Here is a 21,691-nt window from a genome sequence, read left to right as displayed (position 1 = left end):
AATTCACTCTAGCAGCTGAATGGCAGAGAAGGAAGAAAAAAAATATTTTCCTAATTTGTTTTAATTCTATGTGTGTTGTTTCATGTGAAAGACAAGGACTATTACCTCAAGGAGCTAACCAAAGGTGCACTGTCGCTGAAGAAATTTGGAGATGACAAACTACCACAATAAATTTGCATTTTTTTCTGCAAGTATAACAGATAGAAATTATATCACTCATTCCAATCCCCTTCCCTGCAATGGTGCAGCCCCAACTAAAGCACACAGAAAATAAACACATTGAGCTGTCTGGCACCAGGCAACCCTCCAGGTCCTGCTCTGTCTAGCACCAGGATGAGACTTATCCACCCAATCAACATGAGGGGGGTTATTTATGTCAGACAGATGTATTAGCAATAAACAGATTTCTTCAGGAGCTTGTAGAATTTATACATATTCCAAGCCACTTCTATTTAAGACAGTTACGGAAAAAATATCTAGGTTTTTCCCCTCAAAGGTACAACAGGATGAAATGTAGTAAATATCTAGATTTACTTAGGTTTCTTCTGCAGATCTTCTTCAGATATTCAAAGTAAGAAGACAAATACAAGAGCCATTCCCCTTACAAACTTAATCCATGGCTTAAATATAGTCAAATGTCTTCATTGTGACCCAGTGGTTAGTATGCAGTACTGCAGGCTACTTCTGCCAATTGCAGGCTACCTGCAATTTGGCAGATTGAATCTCACCAGGCTCAAGGTTGATTCATTCTTCCATCCTTCCGAGGTGGGTAAAATGAGGACCCGGATTGTTGGGGACAAGAGGCTGGCTCTGTAAACCACTTACAGAGGGCTGTAAAGCACTGCAAAGTGGTATATAAGTGTTATTGCTATTGTCTATACATTCATAGTTTCTCCTAAAGCACAATGTCAGATATATGCTAATTTGAAAAGTAGACTCAAAAATATTTTAAACTAACACTTTTTAGAATCCCTGCATTTATATTAATATAAGTTTACCACCATAACCTTCTAAATACATGGCTTAAAAAAATAAATTAGTGAATCAAATGAATCAAGACCAAACTTAATGTCTATCTGAGGTGAAATGAAATAATTTCCCACCCATCCCTTTCCAATGCCTTTTAATGCTTTACCAGTGATTGATTTGTTGCAAGACAGATGTTTAAGAGCCTACAAGTCAGAGTCTTATATTAAGTGTTTCTGCTCTCTAATTTTCCCCTCTCTAAAAAGAAGAAAAAATGACAGAGCCTGCACTTTAATGCTATGATTTATCCATTTCAGAGAATAAATGCACATTCTCGCCTCATTTTCTTTATATATCTCCTAATGGGCATTACTTTTAAAATGTCCCACTTTGATAGTTAAAATATAGGAAAAACTGTAATGGTGAATTTCTTTCTGTCTTTCTTTCTTTTTCTTCTTTTTCTTTCTTTCTTTCTCTCTGTCTCTTTCTTTTTTCCTCTTCTCTCTCTCTTTCTCTCACTTTTTCTTCTTTCTTTCTCTGCCTCTTTCTTTCTCTTCTTTCTCTCCCTCTTTCTTTTTCTTCTTTCTTTCTTTCATTACTGGATGACTGCTTTAGCTGATGCTAAAAAGCAAGTGTCTCTTTCTGCCGCATAAAAGAGCCTGAAATGTTTACATATCAAAAGGCTATAGGCCAATTTCTGTCAAAATTATACATGAAGTTAAGCAGTACAAGCAATTTATTTAAACACTAGTCATTGTAGAAAAATTCCAAACCATATGCTCTTTTTAGCAGTTTCCCCCCCACACCCACCCCACAAATGCATTTGACCCATGACTTGGCAAGACATGCAAGCTTCATAATTTACTCGAAATCTCAAATCCCCCCTGACATTTCAAGCAAAGATCTTCATTAATAAGGTTTATACATAAATGAAAACTTTAGAAGCTGATATTATTCAAGGGAAGAGTTGAGGAGCAGAGGTTTGGGGGGTTGTTTTTTTCCCCAAAAGAGGTTTTGTGTGTGTGTGTGTGTGTGTGTGTGTGTGTGTGTGTGTTGCTGTGTGTTTTCAAAAATGGATTTGACTTTCCTAATCAGTTCAAGAGAAGTTTATTTAGGAAACAAATTATCCCTGCGTGTTGCACTCTAAGAACTTGGTGCAATCCACTCTAGGCACAAAGACCCACGGATGGCAGGGTGTCCAAAGAGCCCTGCTTGGAGTCTTGTTCCTCTTCCTCTGCTCAATGTGACATTTAACTAGCTGGATTGAATGGAGATGGAAAGCCCGAAGTTATAGACTTGGTTCTCCACTTCCTCATCATGGCATGATGATACAACCAGCTGCCAAGGACATGTGGAGATACACCTTGGTTCCCCAGATGTTCCTGAATTGTGACCCTAAGCATCTCACACCATTGGCAGTACTTAGCTGGTGCTGCTGATAAAACCAGACAGGGTTTTTTTTGGCCACATCTCTGTTTAATTGAACTGAGATTCATGGAGCTGCCTTTAGTGAATCAAGTCCTATGGGGCTTTTGAAAAGGAGGCAGAGAAGTGCTGAAGCAAAGTTTAAGTAATTAAGAGTGACTGAAAGGTGAAATGTTTACAGACTTAAGACACAATCAAAAGCCTGACCCAATGTACAGGGCTGTTGCCAGAAGCCCTGATACATATGAGGCATTTTATTATATACTATGGTTATTGTAATGTTCGAACTGTAATGAAAATCAATGGAATACAATACAGCTAAATATTATGACTACGTTTCAGCTTAGACTTGAATGCTGCTACTGAAATGAATGGGCTTCTAAAGTGCTTAGCTATGAGCTGCTCATGCCAAAGGTTACAGTAAACACTTTCCAATAGGATTGCCTCCTGGTTGTTGACATCTAATTTTTAGACCTCCCATCCGTTCAGTTTAAGAGCCCTTACTCCCTGCGCAAATTATAGACTGTACTTTAGCCCCATTCTTTCTTACAAATTTATCCCAAATCTTCAATAAAGGGAAAGGGAGCAAGAAGAAGAAATTGTCACTGTTGGTTGGTTGGTTTTCTTTCATCAGGACAGACTCACAAGATTTCACACTTGGCTGGAAAATTGCTTTCAATCTAAGCAACAAAAGTAAAGAAAATCATGTTGTGTGAAAGGCCTTCTTGACTAACCTGGGTCTGGCTGGCATGAAAAGCAGTTACTCCCAAGAAAGCTTCGGTCCTTGGCCCCACTATCTCTAACCAATGGTAGTGTTTATGACTATAACCATGTTGCTTGTATCTTTACAATTTATATTGTTTTGTTTCAATCAATGATTTGATTGTTTATTAGTAACCTATGGCTCTCACTAAGTGTTGTATTTATGATTCTTGACGAATGTATTTTTTTTCTTTTTGTATACTGAGAACATATGCACCAAAGACAAATTATCTCGGTATCCAATCACAATTGGCCAATAAAGAATTCTATTCTATTCTATTCTATTCTATTCTATTCTATTCTATTCTATTCTATTCTATTCTATTCTACTCTACTCTACTCTACTCTATTCTATTCTATAAGAGGTCTTTAATTTCTAACTTACAGTTTCCAACTGAGCCCTGAGCATCTCTGCTTTCTCAAAGTTGGTGGCCCTTCCTTCTTCCCTAAAACCTCCAGGCAAAGCTGTCCTGAATAGGCCCTTTCAGTCACTTTCCCAGTATCTCAGGTTAAGTCAAGGCTACAGTTTAAATAACCCCATTTAACTATGTTATATTCTGCTTATGCAGTTTCTTTTCAGCGTTCTTCCACTGTGTGACCCTGGGAAGCCTCTGCGGGGAGGCCTTTCTGATCGGACCAAGGGCCCTTCCTTCCATTGACCCAAGTAGTTAGGCGGCCCTGGAAGGACCGACCTAGTCACCCCGGTTCTTCCTCCCAGGTAATTTGTCCAAGATCCGGGATTCTCCAGCCACGGTGCACTTGGCAATCACCGCCGGGCGTGGGAAAAGCGTTTTGCCTTTTTTTTTTAAAGGCGCCCTTGAAAGCTGCGGCATGAAACTCGCGGGAAGAAACGCGGGACGCCGACCTGATCCTTGGAAAGATCCGAGCCATAGCTCATCTGGCCTTTTCTGGTAGCAGTAGAGCCGCGTGCGTGAAGGAGAAAGCGAGGCTTGGTCTCCGGTCCCACCTGCCGCTTTGCGCGCAGGTTTAAAAGAAGTTCGGCCAGGCACGTGGCGGGAGAGCAGGAGGTTGGATAGAGCTGCGCCTAAAAAGAACCCCGATCCTGCCTCGCCCTGCTAAGCCGAGGACTTTTCAAACGAAACTCCTCTCCCGCAGTTCCCGCTTCCCTCCCATCCCTTTCGTTCTCTTAGCAGCCTGTCCGTCGGAAACCCAGTTTGATATTATAAATCGGGTCAAAGCCTGAAGCCTTTTCCTCTGCTGTTGCCAGCCTCCGCATTCACGACAGTTGCCGCGAAAAGGGGCAGGAGCTTGCGGACGGGAATCGTGTTTGGCTCCTAATATCGAAAATCACCCGGCGCGATTTTAAAGGGTGGTTTTTGTTTACCTGTATAGTAAAACCGCCCTTTAAAACGCCGTTTGTTTAAAACAATCGTGATCAAAAATGCTGCCACCTTCCGTGTTTAATAGCTGTGGGGGGTAAAGGAAAGCGGAGCTATAGGCCATGTGTGCAAATCGGTCTGGTTCAGATCATCTACCCTTGGAGGGATGGAAATAGGGCTCCACTTCTATTCAAAACCCGGAGTTTTAAAGTGGTCATTTTTCATGCAGTCCTTTAAACTGTTTCAATCCTATTTTGACTCCGATAGATGAGAGAGAGTCCAGTCCAACGAAAGTCACTGCCTTAACGCCGCTTGTTTCTTAACTGAGGGAAAGTTACACAAACTTTGTTGGGTGCGTTTGAGGGGGGGGGGGGTTGTCAACTCTCTGCTCCAGAAGGATTATCTGGATCATTTTCTCCTGTTCAAATATCCGGATTTAAATGGCAGCTGTAGGATTTGGATAGAGCGTTGTTTGTTTCGGATTTCGAGTGTATATTAAATAATAATAATAATAATAATAATAATAATAATAATAATAATAATAATAATAATAATAATAATAAAACAACTAAACAAAGTAGCGATGACGTGAACTCAGTTTAGATCCCTTCCATTCTTACTTGAAAAATATTTTCTATTTCAAAATCTGAAAAATTAGTCCTTTCCCACTAAGCCTTTTCCATTCGTTCCGCCATCCCCCGGGAACCTCCTGACACTGGAAAGGGCCAGGGAAAAATAATATCTAAGTGATCAAAAGAACGGGCGCCAGCTTTTCTGCACCAGTAAGGCAAGGCATTTGTAACTTCCCTGTATAGATGAGAGAAAAAGAGAAAGGGTACGAATTGTGCGAAGGATCGCGAGGAAGGGGAGCGATTAATTCTCCTGGATTTTGTGGTGGAAAAAGGCCGGGAGAATAAGAGAGAAATCGCAGTTTATTTTATCCCGTCGTCGAATTGCCTATCTTTGAATCATCAGGGGTGGGGTGGGGGTGGGGGCTAACGAAGGCTGAAAAGAGAAAAAAAAATCTTCTCTGTATTTTCAACCCCGATTTAAACCAAATAACCCCGAGGTGCAGCCGGCTCCCCGGCTCTTCGGTCTCCTTCAGCTGAGGGTGGGCTGGCCAAAACGGAGAAGCGTCTCTCCCCGAGCCGCCTCGTCGTCCGCCTGGCCGGAACTGCGGAAGGGAATCGTGTTTGGCTCCTAATATCGAAAATCAGCCGTGCGCCGACTTGCTTCCTCACCTCCCCGGCTTCTGCCGCCCGGCTTTATGGCACGCTGTGATCTGCCGCTCCTCGCCCACGCTGCGACGCCGGCCCGAGGAAGAAAGCAGCCCTTAGCAACGCGCCTTACTCCGCTGTCAGCTGCCATTCCTCTTCCAGTCGCTTCCAGCGAGACAAGTGGCGGCTTCTTTAAAGGGGAACTTGGAACTGGGGTCCTTTGGGGAAGCGAAAGGGGAAAAGGAGAGGGAGAGGGGAGGGGAAGGCTCGGAGAGGTTCACCAAAACCCATTCAAGAGGTTTGGGACAGTGCGCGGGGCAGAGTGGGGGGGGGGGGGTGTTATGAAAGTTAAACTGGGACGGATCAGGATCTGGAGTAAAACGGCTTCTTAGATTCCCCGGACTAACACCTCCGTCCCGTTCCCCGAGGTAGAACGCCTCAAATTATCCGCTTTAATCGCCGAGAGGCAGCCCCGGTAGACGGGGCCTAGGGAAGAGAGGGATTAAAACGAAAGCAAGGGGAGCTCGGGACCTCAAGAGCCTTGTTAATTCCAGGAGGGTTTAGCTGGGGTTGAGTTTGCAGCTAATATTGACTCCGATGTTTAAAGTAAGCAAAAAGAAAAAGAAAAAAAAAGAAAAAAGTCTTATGAAAAGCTAAACCAAGGGAATTCTGTAGGATTTCCCTCGGACGCTGTTAACAAATGCTCGGGCGCTTCCTTGGAAGAAACTGGCATTTTCTGGCGCCGGGATCCTAAACCGGTTTGTAAAGAAAACTGGATAATCTTCTAGTTTTAGGTGCAAAAGAATAGTTGCCTTTGCTTCTGCCTAACGGTACTGTTCACAAGAAGGGGGTGAGTGCGCCCTTCCCGATTAATCCGTAATTAAAACTTTGATGAACGACCTAAATGACTTCTTGCTGAATCTGGTCTACAGGGCAGCTTCAGTGGTGCTGAATGCTCCCGAATCAAATCCTCCTCCTCCCAAAGCCGCTTATTTCACCAAGTGTGTTTTACAGCCGTAGATCGGAATCCCCCCCCCCCCCAATGACCTTTGATACTTTGCTTTTTCCTCCCGAGCACGTAAATACCGCCGTGGGCAACATCTACAGCGGAGGGGAAATAGTTGCGTTTATGGCTCTTGTTTGAACACGATTTAGCCTAGACGTGAAGTGCGGCAGACCTCGGGTTTTAGCTAACGCTGCGAGTTAAGAGCATCGGCCAGCCCCGTTCTCTTGGGAAGCCTTCCGAAGGCGCCCTATTGACCGGCCTTCGCACTAACAAGCGGCTTCGCCTCTCCGAAAGAGACTGGGAGCCAAGGACGCGCTGCCCGAGCTGAAGCCGGAGCGGAAAGAGAAACAACTAAAGAGAGGAACTGCACCTCTTCGCTGGACAAACCCTTCTGGAGGGCTCCTTCTGGCGAGCCAAGTGGCCCCAGAGATCGCGCACACTCAGGATTTCGGTAAAGATGTAGCCATTCTGGACTAAGGTTGGTGTAATATTTATCGCCCAGGCCGATTTTTGGCCCTCTGAGTTGCTTCAGAGCCCGCTTTGGTCTCGGGAAGGGGAAAGGTTTGGTTCTTAAAAGGCCGAAAAGTCAGTTTCTGGGAAGCCAGGGCAAACGGCGTCGGGAAGTGCAAATGGGGGGAGACTCAAAGTTGGGAATCGGGCGACCGCTTTGCAAAAGGAGGGCAAGACATTTTGGGGGGGGGGAAACGACTCCTCTCACACCTGCCCTCCCTCCCCTTCTTGGTTCCGCATCTTTAATCCCGCGCGCAAAGAAGAGACGGCTGCATTGGTGTAAAGAGCTTTGAGTTTAGGGTTTTCCAGAGCTGCGTTAAATTTCCGGCGTCGAGGGGTGCATCTAGCCTAGAATTTCATGTCAAATACTTGAGTTTTTCTGATGATGGGAATGGGGAAGAGGAAGGGCCGGTAAAGTGGAACTTATCTGGGAATGTCAAAAGGTAGACCTTGGAGAAAGCGCGGTTACCGTGCCTGGCAGATATAAGAATAGAATAAATGTGTCAGACGCCGTGCATCATCTTTATTGTGCGATATTTAATTTTGCTAGTTAAGTTTTTGGAAATCGTAGCATTCCCATTCCCTCCCTCCCTCCCTTCCTTCCAAAGTCTCTGTTCAGATGGGCTAACCATTCACGACAAATGAACTTATTTCTTTCCTATTTAGACTTCCTGAAATAAATCCAGTGCTTCTCCATAAATCACAATTAAATTGATTTCAGCCCGTATGTTATCGACTGAAGTCGAAGAGAAGAAAAGGAAAGAAAACGGCAAGCAACCCTCCGCCACCCCTTCCGATTTCATTTTCATACTGCTCGTTAACTGTCCAGATTGAGGAAAACCGAGAAAAAGAAGACTAGAAAAAGAAGACTAGAAAGCCAGGGGGGGGAAGGAGAGGGGGGAAAAAAAGAATCTAATTTGTTCTTCATCAACAGCTCCTAATGGCTTGTTTTCGTTTCGCACGTCCAATTTCCTACCTTCTTTGATAGAGGTAAATATTCTAATCTGATTCAGTTCACCTCCTGTGGATTGCCAGAGACAATCGTGACAGACGGAGCGTTTTGCAAATCACAAGGAAACCGGCTTCCAGGAGCGAAAGGCCTCCAAGAAACCAAAGGTTCTAACGGACGGGAGGCCCCTTTTCCCACCGACGGTGCAGCACACATAAAAGGCAACCCCGGAGGAGCATTTATGGATCTGGGCAGAGCGAGGAAATGCGGGGGCTGCTCTCTGCTCCCCGAAAAAACAGAACCCTTTCCTTCTTCCGCCGGATGCTTGGGAGAAATGTGAAGACAGAGACTCACTGATGGGTGTGAAAAGGTTGTACCTCTGTTCCGCAACGTCGCGACTGCGCCAGACAGGCGGCGGCGGCGCTAGGGCGGACACTTGCGCCCCGTAAACCCCAAAGGTTTTCCTAAAAACCATTCAGCCGGTTTTAATCCCGCAGTTGGGACTGAAGGGCGGGGGGGGGGAGAATGGGAGGCGTTAAGATGGACGCTGAAACCTGCGCCACTAACGCCTGCGGGTCTTACTTGTGCCATATGCGCGATGGCGGTAGGATCTGTGTCCTCAGTGTTTCCGACCTGAGGTTTGGAGCCTACCCCGTACCCTGGGGCTTTCTAGTCAGAAGCCTTCTTCTTCTTCTTCCCCCTTGGTAGAAGGGAAATCCTCTAAAATCATCAGGAAATGCTCCATGAAGGGAATTCCCAAGCCTTCGGATAAATAGACCGCTTAGAAAAGTGATTCCGAATAAAAACGTCCAGAATCAATCCTGTGAAGTGAGGATTTTAGAAAGTGTGTGGGGTTGTTGTTGTTGTTTAGAACATGGGTATGCGAAAGGGAGAAACTTTTAAACTTATTGTAGAGTCTGGGAATGAAAGCTGCCTTTTGAGCAATGTGTTCCAAAGCAGAAGAGGACTTCTTTTCGGGAATTGTAACCGTAGTTTCTCGCAAGACTTCGGTGTAATGTAACCCTGGACCTCTTGAGCACGGACAGAGCTTGGGCAAGAAATCGGGATCCCGCGAAATCTTTCGCCTTTCCCTCCACTGTTGCTTTGGATTCTCAAGGCCGAAGACCCCAGGAAAAGGGCTCAGTAGAAAAGCGGGCTGGGGAAGGAGAGAGAAAAGAGGGCGGCGGAGATTGGTGTTAGCCGCTTCTCGGCAACGCCATTAGCCCGATTAACCCGAGCAGCAATTAGTAGCAACACTCGGGAAGAGATCAACCTTAACTCGGGGGCGGGCGAGGGATTCCGAAGAGTCAAAGGAGCCAGAGGACCAAAGCGCGACCCCACTAATGCCTTTCCTTAAGGCTTCGTGCCCGATTCCTCCCCCCTCCTGCCGACACGCCCACCGGCCCCGCCTCCTCCGCGTCCCCTCCCCCCGCCCAAAGAGTGTGGGGGGGAATTAGTTTTATTCGCGATCCGATAGAGACCCGGGAATTCAATCCAGGATGACGTTGCCTGGGTATAAAAAAGGAAAGAGGTCGGAGCGGATTAGAGAATCCAGGCAGTTGACATCGGAGGAGGAAACGGACGGCCGTGGAGGTGGAGGAAGAGGAGGAGGAGCTGCAGGAGAAGAAGGGAAAGGGAAAGGAAAGGAAAGGAGGGGAGGAGACGATGGCACGGAGTTCCAAGGCGAAGAACCTTCCTCTTCCCCCACGCTCGGCCTCTTAAGGAACGGCTGGCCTTGCAGGGCCCCCTTCCCCCAAGGAGCTAGGCTCGCATCCCCCTCGTCCCCCGGGCCTTCCGGACGGCCCAACTCCGGCCACACTTCGGCCTGCCTCTTCCAGGAGAAGGTCCCTTCGCCGCGACCGCCGCTGCTCCTCCTCCCTCCGAGCAGAGCGCCGGAGGGGATGCCTGCTGGCATGTTCAGCATCGACAGCATCTTGGCAGCCAGACCCCGCGGGAAGGAGTCGGGGCTGCTGCTACAGCAGCATCAACCTCCGCACCCCGCGCAGCAGCCTCAGCCCAGCGCGGCGCCCGTCGTCTTCTCGGCCAGCCTGCACGGAGGGGACACTATCTACGGCCCCACCGGCGGCGACTACGGGGGATATTACTCGCGGGCCGTGGCTCCGGCATCTAACCTGGCCGCCCTCGGTGGATCTAGGCTGGGAGGCTACGGCAACTATTACTACGGGCAACTTCACGTCCAGGCATCCGCCGTGGGTCCCTCTTGCTGCGGCGCCGTGCAGCCCTTCGGCGCTCAGCAGTGCTCCTGCGTCCCAGCAACAGGTAAGGCAGAAATGCCCCCCTTCTCGCCCCACTCGTCCGTGTTGCTGGGGGGGTTCTCCAGGCCGGGCGGGGGGATTGAAGGAGAGGCGAAATAATTTAAAAAAGAGAAAGCAAAATCCCCTCCGGAGTGCGGCTTGCCTTCCCCTCCATCAATCCTGCCTCGCCCTAGGTACCTTCTTAGGAAAGTAACAAAGAGAAATGAGGCTGGAAGGTCTTATGGAGGTCCTCAGCCATCCAGGTCTTAGTTGTCCCAAAGATGGTTCTCCATCCCCCTCCCCTTTTATTTTTCAAGAGGCAAATTGGCTTTCTTCTTTTTCTTTGAAGACGTTTCCCTTATCATCCAAGGACCTTTTTCAAAACTTTCTGTTCTTCAAAGAAAAACAAGAAAGTTCAGTTGCCTCTTGGAAAAAAAAGGGAGGGGGGGAATAAAAACACCTTTGGAAGCTGGAAGGGGTTCTCTCCCCGACAGAGAGGCGCGATTTCTGTGGCCGAAGGTAGAAAGGGACAGCCGGCTCTTGAAACTTCTCTTTGCCTGGAGAAAGTTTGAAGGGCGCGGTGCTCGGGATGCCCCCTCCTCCTTTTCCCGGCTGCCGGCAACACTGAGATCGTGTGGCGGAATGCGAAGCAACGCCGGGATTCTGCGGTAGATTCCATCGCTGGAAGTGACGTTGGATCCTAAATCCAAGCTATCTGAACCCGAGCTGACTTTGGCTTGAGAACCGGGGCGAGTGATGGTTTCCTCGCCGACAGGGTTGTATTTACACGCTCTGACAAATGCGTGTAACTGGACTTAAAGCGTCCCCGCTTTCCCTTGGGAATAATTCTGACAACGTTGGGATTGCCTTCCTTATGACATTGTTGTCCCAAGGCTTATTCATCGGGCATTAAACCCTACTCAAATAAGGACTGCCCTCTGAAAATAAACAGATTACACGTTTAGTTATAACTGAGCTGCTCCTTTCTGAAGTGGTCGCCCTAATTCTCCTTAATTCGATTTCAACTTTCCGGTCCTAATCAAATATTCCTTTGGAACAGCATATTAAATGGAATAGACTTTCGGACAGATACATTCAAAATTAGAACGTTCCTACTCCCATTAAAATAAAAAGCAGAGCAGCAGGAACCGAGAATTAAACAAAATATAAATAGATTCACCCTGATATTTAAATCACTATCTCACTCGTGATTTATAGCGTTGGTCAATCATCCTTGTGCCAAGATGATGGCAATGGTCATATTTTACATCGCTGCGACGAAATTGAAAGACCCTTATTTATAATAACAAAGGAGAAAGTTTGTAGCTCAGGGTTGGAATGAGGGGTCAATTGGTCCTATCTGATCTTGGTTGTTTTCTTGCAAATGTTTCGTTACCCAAAAATTAGTTAACTAGGTAGTGGGGGTCTCCTGATGATGTTACCTAATTTGGGTAATGAAACGTCTCCAAGAAAACAACCAAGCTCAGAGGACACTAAGGACCCCTCAGACCATTTTAAATCCCGAAGGAGGAAATTACTTTAAATCCGGATGCTCGATCTAAGCGCCCCGATTTCTTCTCGACCCTTGAAGCCAATTTGGTCCTTTCTAGGAACGTACTCAGAATTTCCCCCTTTCTCCAAACCCGGAAGGTATTCATTGAATACAGTTTTCTTGTTCCGTAGCAGAAAACTTTAAACTGGCACTAAAAGTAACAGTTCCCCTGTCCGAAAGTGGCGATTTAAACGGGCGGGTTTCTTTCCTACGAAACAATGATCACGTCTGGACTTGTGCCGACTCGGTGGGATTTATTGTTTCGTAGCAAAAGTGGCTGCAAAATGTAGATTCCCAGCTCCTTAAACAAACGTAACTCACCCTCTTCTACATAACTAAAAGGATACATTTAGGGCAATAAGCACCCTTGTCTTTAAAAAACGCCTTCGTTAAGTCCTTCACGAGAGGGAAAGGAAATCTTTGGGGTGCATTTTGAGTGTAAGTTTGGAAAGTGGTGCACCAAATACAAATATAATACAAATAGCTTTATGGAGCTTCTCCAGGACTAAGATAGAGAGAAGAGTCTGCAGCCCGGACAGGTGAAATCTCAACTCCTTTCCACCGATGTGAATGGGACAAGTTCAGATTTGTGGTGGGGGGCGATTCCGCGTCCTCTCTCCACAATTCGCAGCCACGAGTGCAGAACCGAAGCTCCCCCCCCCCCCGGGAAACCCGCCATAGCATCGATCCGCCGCCTCTACTAAGCAAGGTCTTTCGCGTGGGATGGGGCTGCTTGGAATGGGACGCGTGACGTGATCCGGAAACCTGGCCAGTTCAAAGGTAGGCCACCTGGTTTGCTCTTTTTTCCTCCAGGCTACGAAGGGACAGGCTCAGTCCTAATGTCTCCCGTCCCGCATCAAATCCTGCCTTACATGAACGTGGGCACCTTGTCCCGGACTGAGCTGCAGCTTCTAAACCAGCTCCACTGTCGGCGGAAAAGGAGGCATCGCACCATCTTCACGGACGAACAGCTGGAAGCGTTGGAAAACTTGTTCCAGGAAACCAAATACCCCGACGTTGGCACCAGGGAACAGCTGGCCAGAAGGGTACATTTAAGGGAGGAAAAAGTGGAGGTAAATTGATCTTTCTTCTAGGCGGAAGGAAGGGAAGAAGGGAAGGAAAAGAAAGGAAGGAAGGAAAAGGAAGGAAAAGGAAGGAAGGAAGGAAGGAAAAGGAAGGAAGGAAGGAAGGAAGGAAGGAAGGAAGGAAGGAAGGAAGGAAGGAAGGAAGGAAGGAAGGAAGGAGGGAAGGTTGTAGTAGTTGATGTGGTAGGGGCTGCTTGGCACCAGGGTACTTGGGCAGAGAGGGAGAGAAGCGAGCCCCTGGCTTTCAAGTGAGAAGAGGAAAGATTCAGAAACCTTTGGGGATCTTTTAGCCTAGATCCTGACAAAGCTCATTGCAGAATATGCAGCCTCAAGAAGAGCAGCGGGCTGCTTCTTACTGGGAACTGCGCGGCTATTATAATCATTATCCTTACCCCCGACTCCTGAAGTTCAAGAGCAACTGAAGTCGTAGACATTGAATGCAGGGCTGGATTTCGTCGGAAGCGGTCGCTGGCCAGGTTTTGATCTCCTGGGATCTCCGCTTCCCTTCCTGCGCTACTCAGGTGGATGGGTATTTACTTTACCCTCCGCGACAACTCTAATCTCCTACAGCCACTGAATGCTCGGAGTAAACTCCACCGAACAGCCCAATTCTTTACGACTTGTATCTTGGGAAGTGGCGCGAGAATGCTTGGAGTTGATTGACTTCAATTCTCGGAAGCGCAAAGTCGGTCTGTCTCCCCCGCCGTGAGCGGTCCTAGCCTTAGTTTAGGGAGTTCTTCTGACTCCCCAAGGCGTGAGGAGAACAAGCGATCTCCACCACCCGACATCCACATCTAAATCCCGCTTCTCTTAACCTATTCCTATGCATTACAAGATCAGGCGCTTCCTAATTCGTTGTGATTATGAGATCCCACCCCATTGCTTGCCTTTAGCCACCAGAGGCTTCAGTTGTCAGGGCGTTGGTATCGTGCTTTCGCAACCTGGTTTATCTTGGGTGAAAAGCATCTGCAAGTCCGCTTTGTTGTAGAGCTAGAAATCCCGGGAAAGCATCAACTGAAGCCGCTTGTTTTCAGAGACAAGTTGCTCCCTTAACTTTGTCTTAGACGCCCAAATAGCTTGCAAGGCTGTGCGCTGAAAGGCGGTTCAGAAGCCTGATCAGCACCGGTCTGGCCAGGGAAAAGACCAGATCCCGAGGGTGGCGTAAACCGTGCCCTGCCGTTTCTTTCCCGGCCATTCATTTCAGTTCCCAGATATCTCCGTTGCTTTGATCTTTAGGGTGAGGGTCCTTCCCTTCCTAAGCTGATGCTCTTGCAAATAGAAAGGTTCCTAACCAGAACTCACAGGCTACTGAATTTGCAGGCTGCGCCTGGTGTTTTCATTGTAGGAGAAAGCAACGGCCCCTACGGTGGGGATCCAATAGAGAAAACTCAATCTCTAGCCTTGCAAGCAGCCAACCTCGTGTTGGCTTTGAATAAGCAACTCTGCCCGCGATGGACACTTCCCACTTGAGTGGCGAGACCAAGGGGTCCACTCCCAAGAGGGATGGAGCTGCGGTTCCCCGGGTAAGCGTGGCCAGTCTCCTGCTCAGCGCCTGTGCAGACAAGAAAAGACTGGGGTTGTTGGGCTCGTCCCAAAAAACCCCCTCCTTTTCTGATTAAAGTTTGCTCATCCAGAAACGCAACCCTAACTCTGAGCGCTGGACCACTTCCATTGAATAGGACGTTGAGCCGAGGGTGGGAGGAGTAGAATCCAGTGATCCCAGCAGTGGTGGGATTCATATTTTTTACTACCGGTTCTGTGGGCGTGGCTTTGTGGGCATGGTGTGGCTTTGTGAGTGTGGCTTTATAGACGTGGCAGGGGAAGGTTACTACAACATCCCCATCCCCCCATCCCACTAACTTGCTTCCCCACTCCCCTCCTGTTCAGGGCAACAAAAGACGTTAAGCTGGGACACAGAGGGACTGGCTATTTGCTGGTTCTCTGAACTACTCAAAATTTTCAATATCTGTTCTCCCGAACCTGTCAGAACTGGCTGATTATTACCTCTGGACCCCAGGGATCCACTCAGTTGTGAAATTCAATTTTTTTTACTACCAGTTCTGTGGGCGTGGCTTGGTGGGCATGGCAGAGGAAGGATACTGCAAAATTTCCATTCCCACCCCACTCTGGGGCCAGCCAGAGGTGGTATTCGCGGGTTCTCTAAACTACTCAACATTTCTGCTACAGGTTCTCCAGAAGCTGTCAGAATCTGCTGAATTTCACCCCTGGATCCACTTCCCAAGTCTTCACTCCCTGGGCGCCACTTCTGAACTCCGCGGTTCCCAGTTCCCACGGCCAGTAACGACCTCTTTCTCCTCCCCCTTCTTTCCTTGAATGCAGGTTTGGTTCAAGAACCGCAGGGCGAAATGGCGGCGACAAAAGCGGTCTTCTTCAGAGGAGTCGGAAAACGCCCAGAAATGGAATAAAACATCCAAGGCGTCTCCAGAGAAGCTACAAGAAGAAAGCAAAAGCGATTTGGACTCGGACAGCTGATGGCATTGAACACACAGGCACACGCAGGCGCGCGCGCCCACTTCACACGCGCACACACACACACACGCACACACGCACACAAACGCCCGGAGAAGCTGCCGGTGGGGATGGACTAGATTTCTCTGGGCCACTTGCGCGAGGAAGCGCTCGCAGCTCTTGCACAGACTCTGCCTTTGCAGGGAGAGGGAGGAGGGACGGTCGACGACTTAGGTGTATATAATGTACCCCCATCCCGGAGTCAACACTTTGAAATAAAACGCGTGGCGGTGGAGTTGCATGGGCTGAGGCTCGCCGCGGATCTTTCCTGAGGTGGTCTCTGAGCCCTCCGGGGGGGGAGGCCCCAGAGAAGCGAGAAGGCCTGGTCTCCCTTGTCCCCTCAGTTTTACTTAGAGGGGTTTTTTTTTTTTTTTGGTTTTGTTTGAAACTTGTTTAAGGTCGCTATAGAGAAAGTGGGGGGGGAGAGGGGTGAAGAACAAGGCTTTGTACTCTACTGGATGCTGGGTTTTGAACCCAAATCCAAGGAGAGACGCTAATTCTCTGTACTAGAGAAACCTGGGGGGTGGACTGTAGGGTGTGGTCAAAAATTTCAAGAGGCAATTGGGAGGGCGTGATTGAAGCCCCATCCACTTAGTATGATCATCATAAAAGCCACAGCAGAGGGATCAAAATTTGGTGGCCCAACCCTAACCCTAACCTTGGCTCTGACTAGTGAGTTTTGTACCACCACCAACATCAAAGCTGTCCAATGGCGAGGAAGGATGCTGAGGTTGCCTGTCTGTGCAAGATGACTTGAGAGTAAGCCTCCTTTGACTCAGGACACATGATCCAGCAACGAATTTGGCTAGCTATTGGTTGCAAGGAGATTTTTTTCCTTCCTTCCTGGGGATTTTGGGCATGACAAAGCTTGCAAGGGTCAATGCAGGGCATCTCTCTTAGATGCCTTGCATTGTCCAACTGGATGGAAGGGCAATATTAACAGCAGCTGATTGGGAAATCAGGCAGTGTGGGAATCTCCTGCCTGAGCCATTTCTAAAATCAGCTTCTGCAGGACAAAATTGCTTCTTTTTCTGTACAATCCCGCAGAGTGATTTGGCATTACAATGACCGAAGGGGATTACAGAATTGGCACTACCAGGATGCAGCAATGCCAATGAATTTGCAAGCAAAGAAGCCCATCCGAGGTTTTCAGTACAGAAAATTATTGATTCCAGGTCACTGTTTTGCAGGTACTGTCTTGCAGGGGTAACCTAACATTATAAGCAGCAACTATTAAGATTAGTTGTCCCAAAGGTGCTTTTCAAAGGGCAACTGGACCTCTTTGTTATTGTTGTTGTTTTTCCTTCTTGAAAAACATTGCGCTTCTCATCCAAGAGGCTTTTTCACTTCTACTGAAGAAGATTCTTGGATGAGAAGCAAAATGTTTTCAAGGGAAAAAAACAAGTATTGAAAAATACTTTTGGCACAACCATGATCTGGATAAGAGGCAATTAGGATTAGTTAAAATGGTACACACACAAAAACCAACATTGAGAGTTGATTCAATTAGATTCAACCAAAATAACCCAAGAAACAATGCAAGTTTTCCACCTCTTCGAGACTGTTCCTCAAGCATCTCAGAGAGTTGGAAATATTTTGCATGATGAGGACTCCTGGACAAAACGAAGAAGAACTCGCTCCCTCTTTTGCACTTTCTGAAGTTCTGAAGCTTTGCACAGTTCTGAATTGCTGAACTGGATAATGGATTGTTTTCCCTCAAGGAACAACATGGCCATCATTTTTTATACAAACAGCCCAGACTCTTAGAAGATGTAAAACACAAGCTAAAATTCTGTCAAATTCGTTATAATTTCTTGAGATCTGGGCCAATGTCTTTTTATCTGTCAAAGATGAAACGCTTTAACTGATTTTTTGGACAGTTCCTACAACTGGAAGTTCATTATAGCTAGAAAGAGCACAACATAAAAAAACTACAATTTCCTCTCTTGCCATAAAAGAATTGGTAAGTCAGAAATAGGCTTCATGGGTTTGTAAATTTCCCAGATTGAATGCTTAGGTGTTTATAAAGTATAAGGATGAAATTTAAAAGTGGGATAAAACAAGCTTGGGACCTGATCCTGAGAGGATTGGAAGACTCTGAAAAAAGTATTTTATTTTCCTCACACGCCAGTAGGTAAGTTGTATATCAGTTACATAAGGTGTTATTGACTTCAATGTGGAGCTTCCCAAGGAGCTGAGGTGGCGCAGTGGTTAAATGCAGCACTGCAGGCTACTTTAGCTGACTGCAGTTCTGCAGTTCGGCTGTTCAAATCTCACTGGCTCAGGGTTGACTCAGCCTTCCATCCTTCCGAGGTGGGTAAAATGAGGACCCGGATTGTTGTTGGGGGCAATATGCTGACTCTGTAAACCGCTTAGAGAGGGCTGAAAGCCCTATGAAGCGGTATATAAGTCTAAGTCTAACTGCTAATGTGCTTTATCCACAGGTAAGTGTTTCTATAGGATTGCAGATTAAGATGTTTTATTTTGTAAGCCACACAAATAACTAATGGGCTGAAACTTCTAAAAAGTTTTGCAGCTTTGTGAAGCTCACAGTAAGAAGAGGAGATGGGGCAACTGCCCAGCAATCTTCAGTTTATCAGAAAGCCACATTCTCTATCTCCCTGTTTCCTCAGAGATCATAGGTATACGATTCCAATCTCGAGATTCTTCAGTGATCATGGATCTGCTCCAGTGGTGGTGGGATTCAATTTTTTTACTACCGGTTCTGTGGGCGTGGCTTGGTGGGTTTGGCAAGGAAAGGATACTGTAAAATTTCCCTTCCCACCTCAGGGGAAGGTTAGTGTAAAATCCCCATTTCCTCCCAATCAGCTGTGACTCTGGAGGCAGGGAATAGATGGGCGCAGGGGCAGTCAGAAGTGGTATTTACCAGTTCTCCGAACTACTCAAAATTTCCACTACCGGTTCTCCAGAATTCGTTAGAACTTGCTGAATACCACCTCTGCTGTAGATGTATATATCCAGTACCTCCATCCCCAATGCCATATAAATAAGACTATTTGGAGAAGACATACCTGTTGGGTGTGCTCTGTGCAGGTCAATCCAGGTTCCCCACTCCTCCAGTCAGCTGGAGCCATCTGCCAGATGACTTGGGGCCCCATGGATTTAGGGCCCTGAAGTCCAGCTATAACTGACCCAATGATTCTGAATAGGCAGGGGTAGGATTGGACTGTGGCAGAGCTATATAGAGGAGGCAGAATCACTCAAATGTGACATGGGTTCATATATCACACTGGCTAGTGGAATAAACCAACATTAACAAGGTGACATCTTGGGCTAATTCTACAAATTCCAGAAGCAGGACCGATAAGGCAGTTCTGTCTTCATATGATGGAGAACTTCAGCCTCATTTGTACAGTAAATGTATCCTTGCCCTTCCTTAAGGAAGATCTCTTGCTATGGGGCTAGAAATGACATTACTATATTATATCCTCTTTCACTTTCAATTTTATGGAGAACTCTTCTGAAGCAAACTAGATATTGATCAGAAACAACCTGATTGATGGCATGCAAGTATGGATTGAAGGAACTTTGTGTCTAAGACTCAATTGACAACTTCAAACATCACCATTCCACACACCCACTACATTAATCCAGACCCATCCCACCATGATAAGGAGAGGGATTGGTGCTTATTTTCCCAGCAGAAGCCACTCCATGAGAAGGGAAATGAAGGGAGCCGTGGTGGTGCAGTGGTTAGAGTGCAGTGCTGCAGGCTACTTCTGCTGCCTGCCAGCTGCCTGAAGTTTGGCAGATCAAGTCTCACCAGGCTCAAGGTTGACTCAGCCTTCCAGCCTTCCAAGGGTGGTAAAATGAGGACCCAGATTGTTGGGGGCAAAATGTTGACTCTGTAAACTACTTAGAGAGGGCTGTAAAGCACTGTGAAGTGGTATATAAGTCTAAGCGCTATTATTATTGCTTATCTCCTTGAGATTGACTCCTTGTATGATTGACTGGTGCATAAACACTACTTCAATGCTGACACAGTTATGGGTAACCCATACCTGTGTCATTCATAAGCTGGAGATGGGGTGAAGGCAACATCATGGAGATACAGAAATGAAACAAATTCTTGCTAGGCTAGATTTGTGCTATTATTAGGTACAAGTAGGACGAGGCCCAGAGACATATAACTATTTAAACTGGTAATATGAAGATGTACTGTAAAAGAAGCTGAAAATGCTCAAAGATGATCAGTTTTATCATTCCTTGATTTTAAGAGTTTAAATGCTAAACCCTTACAAACAATAAGATAATTGGAAAGACTTACCATCTCAGAACAAGAACATTTTAACAGATTTAACAGTTGGAAGGGACCTTATAGGACATCTAATCCAACCCCTGCTTAAGCAGGAGACCCTACACCATTTCTGACAAATGACAGTCCAATCTCTTCTTGAAAGCCTTAAGTGATGAAGCTCCCTCAACTTCCGAGGGCAAGCTGTTTCTATTGGTTATTTGTTCTCACTGTCAGAAAGTTCCTCCTTATTTCTAGGTTGAATCTCTCCTTGGTCAGTTTCCATCCATTATTCCTTGTCTGGCCTTCAGGTGTCTTGGAAAATAACTTGACTCCCTCCTCTCTGTGGCAGGCCCTCAAATATTGGAATGCTATCATGTCTCCCCTGGTTCTTCTCTTTACTAGGCTAGCCATGCCTAGTTCCTGTAACTATTCTTCATATGTTTTAGTTTCCAGTCCCCTAATCATCCTGGTTGCTCTCCTCTGCACTTTTTCTAGAGTCTCAACATATTTTTATAGTGTGGTGACCAAAACTGGATGCCTTGATCTCCCAAACCTGTTCTGAGAATATGAACCCCTTCTTTCCTAAGGAAAGCAGATCTTGCTTTGCTTCAGGCTCTCCAGAGAAGGAATTTGGAAGCTGTGCTCCAAAACCTCCAGAGGGTCAACATACAAATATAGAGTCCACCTTTTCAGAATGTAACAAGCAAGGTTTCATAAGAAACATGAGGCTAAGTCTTTGCCCAATTCTTCCCACGCAGTACAAACGATATTTTCTCAGCAAAAATGAAGGTAGGATTTGGATTTTAAAAGGCTACGTGTCTAAATTATACCAATGAATCAATTTTTGTCCTCTGAATATTTTATGCACTGATACATCTGCATTCCAATATAAATGCTACACAGAATCAAAAACCATAGCAAGAATGGATGAAACGACAACCCGGAACACAAAATGTAGACAAATGCAAATAAAGTAAAAAGGTTTCAATAAACAATTGTCTATTTCCAAATCATTCTAAAAAAAGTCTATCATTTAATATATATCTACGCACACATTTAGTGGAATTTCATGGAGATAATGTAACAGTTAAATGCATGTCCACCAGTGTCACTTTCTAGCACAAGAAGATATTTTTCCCCAAATTAATGATATATTAAAATGTTAAGTTATGTATTGGTCCTTAAGTGATGAACATTCTGAGCATCTTAACAATCTTCGGTATCTCAGAAAAATGAGAAAAAAATAGTCTTTCATTTTTGGTGGTGAAAATAACAAACAGGCAATATTAAAAATGGTATTAATAAAGTGAATGAGGGGAATTTATAAAAAAGTGCATTTAAAACTAGGGCAAATACCCAATTGACTGTCCTTCTACATGCTATACATTCAGAATACACTCATCCCTAAGGTCCTTCCTATAGCTGTGATGGAGACCCTAGGGCACGCATGGCACAGGGGGCATGTGGAGACCTCTCTGTGGGCATGCGAGCCATCACCCAACTCTGCTCCACCACGCATGCATGTGTGCCTCCCACCAGCCAGCTGATTTTCGGGTGTCTGCTGTGCATGCAGGAGATGCACACACATGAACGGGGGTGGTTGCAGATGGGTGGGGGAGTGTGTGTGTGTGGGTGTGGTGTCCCCTGGTCCATTTTTGGTCCCAGGAGGCTTTAGGGAGGCCTGCTGGACCCAAAAAGGGGTATGGGGGGTTGTGCACATGCACTGGGGAGCGCAGGGGTTGCACACATGAGCAGGGGTGTGGGAAGAGCGCAGGAGGTCATGTGTGCATGCTCAGGGATGGGGCACATTGCATTATGAGTGTGGGCACGTGCATGC

General features: G+C 46.5%; 1 protein-coding gene across 2 annotated transcripts; it reads left to right on the top strand.

Annotated features, from left to right (window-relative positions):
* The first annotated feature begins 10,076 nt into the window (after positions 1 to 10,076).
* On the top strand, positions 10,077 to 15,560 carry GSC (goosecoid homeobox). Of its 2 annotated transcripts, none has more exons than XM_087727536.1 (3): positions 10,077 to 10,449; positions 12,787 to 13,055; positions 15,408 to 15,560. In XM_087727536.1, exons 1-3 carry the CDS (start codon positions 10,077 to 10,079, stop codon positions 15,558 to 15,560), a joined length of 795 nt encoding a protein of 264 aa, XP_087583662.1. The 2 variants fall into 2 exon arrangements, with proteins under 2 accessions (XP_087583662.1, XP_013916561.2); XM_014061086.2 differs by having other exon boundaries at positions 10,077 to 10,455; positions 12,796 to 13,055.
* The last annotated feature ends 6,131 nt before the right edge of the window (positions 15,561 to 21,691 follow it).

Source organism: Thamnophis sirtalis, unplaced genomic scaffold, assembly GCF_051295495.1.
Source record: "Thamnophis sirtalis isolate CommonGarterSnake01/CBP01778 unplaced genomic scaffold, rThaSir2_p1.2 scaffold_1, whole genome shotgun sequence".
NCBI classification, from domain to species: Eukaryota; Metazoa; Chordata; class Lepidosauria; order Squamata; family Natricidae; genus Thamnophis; species Thamnophis sirtalis.
Note: the sequence above shows the minus strand (reverse complement) of the source record. Positions and strands in the feature narration are given on the sequence as shown.

Coding starts and splice junctions, on each gene's coding strand:
- GSC (XM_087727536.1), top strand. CDS start 10,077: ATGCCTGCTGGCATGTTCAGCATCGACAGCATCTTGGCAGCCAGACCC. Junction 10,450..12,786: donor GCAGTGCTCCTGCGTCCCAG/CAACAGGTAAGG, acceptor GTTTGCTCTTTT/TTCCTCCAGGCTACGAAGGG. Junction 13,056..15,407: donor TAAGGGAGGAAAAAGTGGAG/GTAAATTGATCT, acceptor CCTTGAATGCAG/GTTTGGTTCAAGAACCGCAG.